Consider the following 6,168-nt stretch of genomic DNA (forward strand, 5'->3'; position numbering starts at 1 on the left):
ATTTTCTGGCTGAAATTGAGGGAGCTGAGCAAAAATCTGAGTTAGGCTGAAAAAGGACTGCTGATGCTGTTGGATCTTGACCTCCCTGCACTCGAAATGGATTTTCTGGAGCTACAGGAGTCCCATTGGCACGCTCTCAACGGCGTTGGAAAGTAGACATCCAGGGTCTCGATGATTTAATACAATTCCTTTGTTTTCCATTCGAACACGCTTGTTCTTATCTAAGATGTTCATTCGCGCTTAATTGTGGAGAAGGTGATGATCTGTGACACTCATCACCTTCCTCAATCCATGAACGTGTGCCTGACAACCACCTCCGTTCTACATCAGATTGAATGAATATCTCTTAGATTCCCCAACAGAATCTTCGTGGTATAAGCTAGATAGATGGCGGCATTCATGAGAATCCGGAAAGTCTAAACCTTGTCTGTGGTATTCCGAGTAGGATTCCGGGATTGAATGACTGTGACGTGCTTCAAACTCCTGAGGGCTGGGCGTTAGTGACAGACGCAAAAGAATCAATGGATTCTATTCCAACCTGATTGAGAACCGACAGATGATTAGCCGTGCTGTGACAGAGCATAGGAACGTTTTCACTGAGAGGATGGGAAGTAGCCACTGACAACGGTGACACCCTACATAGAGCTTGCCATGGAAGGAACCTGCGTGTGAGAAGAGGATTTCAAGGAGAAGTAGAAATTCAAAGGACAAAGCATCTCCAAAACTCCAACATGTTTCTCATTACTGCACAACAAGTAACTCTATTATTTTAACTTACAATTTTATGAAATTTGTAGTTTGGCTTTTTACAAATAAATCCAAATAACTTCTTTAGTCTCCTGACTAAGATTAATAAAATAATTATTGATTGCTTCAAACCAATAATCTCCGTGGGATCGACCCTTACTCACGTAAGGTATTACTTGGACGACCCAGTGCACTTGCTGGTTAGTTGGACGAAGGCTCTATTATCATATTCTATAAAGAGATACAATTTCGTCCACCATCTTCCGACTCGGAAAAATTCACTGAATCCAAATATCATATTTAAATCATCAAATTCCAATTGCCAAATCTTCCAACCATATTTGCTCCTACTTAACTTATTATCTAATTAATTTCGGTTAGACCGGGTATTACATTCTACCCCCTAACAGAATTTTTGCCCTCGAAAATTCCATCTATCACTACGAGTATGCGAGCATAGTCTGCCTTTATATCAAACGCATAACAGTTTCAAGGTCCTTTTACTCTGCGCGCTTCCGTTACCGCGCTCTGATTTTTCTATTCCTGAGGGTCTCGGTCGTTCGTTCAACGCCGACCAACAGCCTCGTTCCTTACTTTTACCGTCTCATCACCCCACACCCTATTAAATCTCAAATCATGTCATCAATAATATTGCCATCATCCCACATCACTATAATCAATCAAAGCTTTCTTCGTTTTTAGAATTCAATGAGTTTGGACTAACAAGCTGACAAACTCTTAAGAATCCGCTTTCCTTTAATAATCTATAAAAGCTTTCGAGACACATCTCTTTTGTTGAAGTTACTCAGATAAAAAATTATTTTCAAAAATATAACCAACACTCCTTCAAATTCTTGGGAAAGAAAAAAAATTCAACAGCACCTCCCCAAAAATTGGAGTTTACCACCCATCACGGGTTCCCTCAAACCAATCTCAGTACCGCATCAACATTGCAATTTAAAGGTTTCTAAACTATTCCTCTGAAACCGATCATTACAAATCTTGATCTAAATCCAAGGTCACCATGACCAAACATCATAGCACTCATCTCTCGAACATGATAACTTGCACTCAATCATCATCTAAATCTGATTACGCATCAATGATAATTTCCTCATCCGTTTAAGAACTGTCAAGGCTCACAGCCGCAATCAATTCCAACTATTTGGGGATCATTACTTGCAGTAACCCGCTTAACCCTTCTAGTATTCAAACATAAGATACTATAGTAAACTTTTACAGCTCCTATTCGTAGCTATCATGTGTTACTGCTTCCACAAGTTTTTGCTGCTTTATTCTGATCTCTCGTCTAGTGCGAGCTCTATCACTTACTCCCTCAAGTACTCAACCACAACTTAGCATGAATGGCATTCACTAGATTTCTATCTATGATAGCCAAAACCACATACCAACTTAATCGTACTTTTAACACGTTGTTACCAATCTTTCACTTACCAATTCCCAAACCGTTGGATCTAACGGTATCACCCGTTGTTGTAGTGAACACACGACCTTGTTGTTGGTCCTTGGTAGTATTCCGATTGACCCTCTTAGGACGTTTCTAGGACACATGTCCAACTCCTCTACAACCATGGCAAAGTCCCAATCTACCTGGACACGGAGTTCTCGGATGATGGCTTTGACATCGCCCACCAGTCATTCCACTCTGAGGTTGCTTTCCGTTAAAGGCCTGCCTAATCATTTATGCTCACCAAACCTTCTATTAAGATAACTTAGGGTTATCTAGAATAGATCATAATTTTTCATTCGACCATGTATTATGAGTGAATACCAGCCTTCAGCATTATCTAAAGTGGTAAAGAATTAAGTTATCAGTTTTCTTATTACCTCAGGTACGAAAATCGGACCTGGCAGTCTCCCAGTCCTTCCGGTGTGGGCAATCTCTGACCAAATGTCCTAGCTTTCTGCAATTGTAACACAAACCTGAACCATAACGACACGGTCTATTTCGGTGATGACCTCCACATCTCTGACAGCTCAAAACATCCGAAGCAGCCAGTATTTGTTTTTTCCTACCTTTTCCTTGGGAATTCTTATTCGTCGCAAGGTCATTTCGCCTTTGAGGAAAACGTTGTGGGTATCCTCTTCTCTTAAACTCTTGACCCCTTGTTGGGTATTCTTGATTGTGCTCCCTGCGGTGGGACTCCCGACGGTCATTCTTCGCCTCAACAGCCTTCCTCACACATTCTTCAGCAATACGGCTCTTGTTCACAAGTTCGGAGAAGACCCTAATCTCCATCGGTCCAACGGAGCTCAGGATTTCACTTCGAAGTCCTCCCTCATACTTAATACACTTCCATTCCTCGAAGTCTCCCGGGGTTCCTTGACACATATGAGAAAACCTGAATAACTCCTCAAATTTATCCGTATACTCAGATACGGACATTGTACCCTGCTTCAGCAGCAGTAATTCAAGTTCCTTGACCGTTCTAGGAGAATTCGGGAAGTACTTCTTATAAAATTCCACTTGGAAGGCACCCCAGGTGATAGGATCATTCCCCTGCTGCAGGAGACGTCGAGCCCCTTGCCACCAATTCGATGCTTCCCTCGTGAGCAGATAGGTAGCAAATTCAACACACTGCTCTTCAGGCACCAACTGCGCTTGCAGTGCTCGCTCCATGGCTTGAAACCAGGTGTCAGCTTCAGTCGGATTAGTGGTTCCCTTGAACTTAGGTGGATTAACCTTTAAGAAAGTTGCCAGTGTCATCGGACCCTGAGCTCCACTTTCGCCATTGCCATTATTGTTTATCTGTTGCCCAAGAGCCTCCGCAGTGGCCTGCATAGTAGCAGCCATATTCTCCAACACCGCCATAAGGTTTACCAGGTTATTCGGGTTGATTTCCGGTTCTTGAGTACTAGTACGATCTCTCTCATGTCTCGGACTAGGTCCACGAGGTGCCATCTGGTTCCTATACACACCGAACAATCAATATCAAGTTGATCAGTCTCAATATCGGAAGTATAGTGCTTCAAAGTACCAAAGGTACACTCATGAACTTCATGCTAGATGTATCGGTTAGATACCCTAACTAGCACAGGCACAGACTCAGAGTATGCATTGAAGCATAAGCAGTTCCATCCCTCAGGCTCACGAGGACGAATTGCTCTGATACCATAATGTAACACCCTAATATTCAAATCCTTATGCTCGAGTCATAAGTCAATGATATTACGATGGTACGACTCTCAGGTGAATTTTTAATATATAAATATAGGTAATTTCGAAAGGAGCATTAATCGAGAAGCCTGAAAAGAGTAGAAATAAATCACGAAGACGTATCACTCACGTTTCGATAACGAAAAGTTAAACTGTGAAGCCGAAAGTGATATACGGACAAGGCATAAAGGAGATTAAGAGATAGATAACAGATAGATATATATAACAAAAGTAATAGACACTAGTCGCGACCCGCGAAGTTTAGGCCGGCTAGGGTACAGTATGAAAGTAGTTGACAACAGTATATCCTAATCTCTCCCAAAAGAAACATGAGAGCCTCTATAGGCAAGTTCAAACGAGTTCAATACATAATATAATCTTTTCAAAACAAAGGTGGAAAGATTCTAAGCAAAACACAAAGTAGAGAAAATAAAGATCTTCGCCGTCTCTCAGACGAACCATAGCTCACTTCTGAGCACCTGGACCTGTATCTGAAAAACAAGAGATATATACGGAATGAAAACCCCGGGCCCATGGGTTCCCAGTACAGTAAAAGTGCCAAATAAATACAATGCACTACAATAAAAACTCACTAAGCATCCTAAACTTCTTCACCAAATATCCAGCCTAGATTCTCACTAATCCATGAATAGGCAATTGTCGTAAGGGGATACTAAATCTAGTTCATGTTACACATGTTTCCCAACTCGCTGACTCTTCCACGAATCAGACTCAGATTCATAAGCAAAACCATCACCAGTTGTTCTACCTCAGCAACTCTATATCAATACATCATACCCTCGCCTGGAGCTAGTGAAATCACATCACTGCGTCTACCCAAGGGGCTCAAATTATCTCATTCAAAAATCATCATCATCATACAATCGCATCATCAATTCACCTCATCAAGAACAGCCCTCAACATCCACCGACACCAACATGAGGGGTCACTCAGTTGTACAGACACAAGTAATACATGCAAGTAATACACAAATAAGGTACAAGTAGAACAAGTGGCATATAATCAGGTAACATAGCATATATGATGTAGAAATCCAAAACAAATAGGCAAACCTAAACAATTCAAACATATGCAAATGATGTATGCCTGCCCTATGGCTGATGATATCATCTGTCGATTATATAGCCAACCCGACATGTTCTAGTAGCTAACCATTGGACAAAAACACCCCTTGCGGAGCAAGTAGGTTTGAGCTACAACCCCCTTGCTACTACTCGCTCAACCCAGAGCCAGTGGAACAACCACTACTGTGGCTACTACCCAGGCGGGTGTTTAAAAGCTCAACCTGGAGCGAGTGGATTCACCACTACTACCGCTACTACCCAGGCGTCACAATCTCTAACCTCGAGCAAGTGGGACGAACCACAACCCTTGCTACTGCCCAGGATCTCAAAGCATACATTCATTTAGTTTAAAAGCAATCATCATTGTTATCAAATCTCAAACATTAACCTGGAGCAAGTGGGACGAACCACAAACCCTTACTACTACCCAGGTATCACAAATACATTCATTCGAAACTCCATAATTAAACTCATTTATCATAAACATCCTTTTCCGTCTCATAGCCGGAGCAAGTGGACAACGCCACTTCCTACTACCCGGGGTTACACATGACATTTCCACATTTTCCATTATTATCCATTTCACACATTCATTCATTAATCATATATGCATGTATACTCAGCCATAATCAATAATGGCTTTGCCGTAACCCGGCAATAACTCAGCCATCTGGCTCATGGCTCAATCAAGAACCAGCCATTTATCAATAAATATATCCTTTCGGCTCATGGCATACACGGTACTTCCACCGTCATCCTCCATATCTCATATAATCATCTTTGATCATCATTGATCACAACTTTTCCCCTTGCTTCATTCGCAAGTTACCACATTCCCTAGCTCCTTCCTCTTTGCTAGGCATATCATAATGATTTAATACATAAGGGGTGAGATCGGAGGCTTAGAAGTATGAGATTTAGTTTTTAAAACTCAAAAATCAACTTTGGGATGAAAACAGGGCCACACGCACGCGTACTTCATGCGCACGCGTGGATGGCCACAAAGCTCATCGACGCGTATGCGTCATAGACGCGGACGCGCAGATTGAAACACAGCCAGACGATGCGTATGCGTCAGCAACACGTACGCGTGGGTGCATTTACTCCCCAAGCACAAAACTGGCACAACTCTGGCACAACTCTCGGGAAAATGGCTG

General features: G+C 42.1%; 1 protein-coding gene across 1 annotated transcript; it reads right to left on the reverse strand.

Annotated features, from left to right (window-relative positions):
* Nucleotides 1–2,596: 2,596 nt before the first annotated feature.
* On the reverse strand, nt 2,597–5,592 carry LOC107478185 (uncharacterized). The gene is made up of 3 exons (XM_016098329.1): nt 5,549–5,592; nt 3,590–3,677; nt 2,597–3,346 (listed from the first exon to the last, which is right to left on the reverse strand). Exons 1-3 carry the CDS (start codon nt 5,590–5,592, stop codon nt 2,597–2,599), a joined length of 882 nt encoding a protein of 293 aa, XP_015953815.1.
* Nucleotides 5,593–6,168: the final 576 nt, after the last annotated feature.

The sequence above is a fragment of the Arachis duranensis genome, chromosome 3 (genome assembly GCF_000817695.3).
Source record: "Arachis duranensis cultivar V14167 chromosome 3, aradu.V14167.gnm2.J7QH, whole genome shotgun sequence".
NCBI classification, from domain to species: Eukaryota; Viridiplantae; Streptophyta; class Magnoliopsida; order Fabales; family Fabaceae; genus Arachis; species Arachis duranensis.

Bases quoted from the DNA above. Each gene is read 5' to 3' on its own strand.
- LOC107478185 (XM_016098329.1), bottom strand. From the start codon at position 5,592: ATGGATAATAATGGAAAATGTGGAAATGTCATGTGTAACCCCGG. The intron at 3,678-5,548 runs GTAGTAGGAAGT...CGGTGTGTATAG, and splicing joins AATGTCATGTGTAACCCCGG to GAACCAGATGGCACCTCGTG. The intron at 3,347-3,589 runs GTAAACCTTATG...CCTGAAGAGCAG, and splicing joins AAATCAACCCGAATAACCTG to TGTGTTGAATTTGCTACCTA.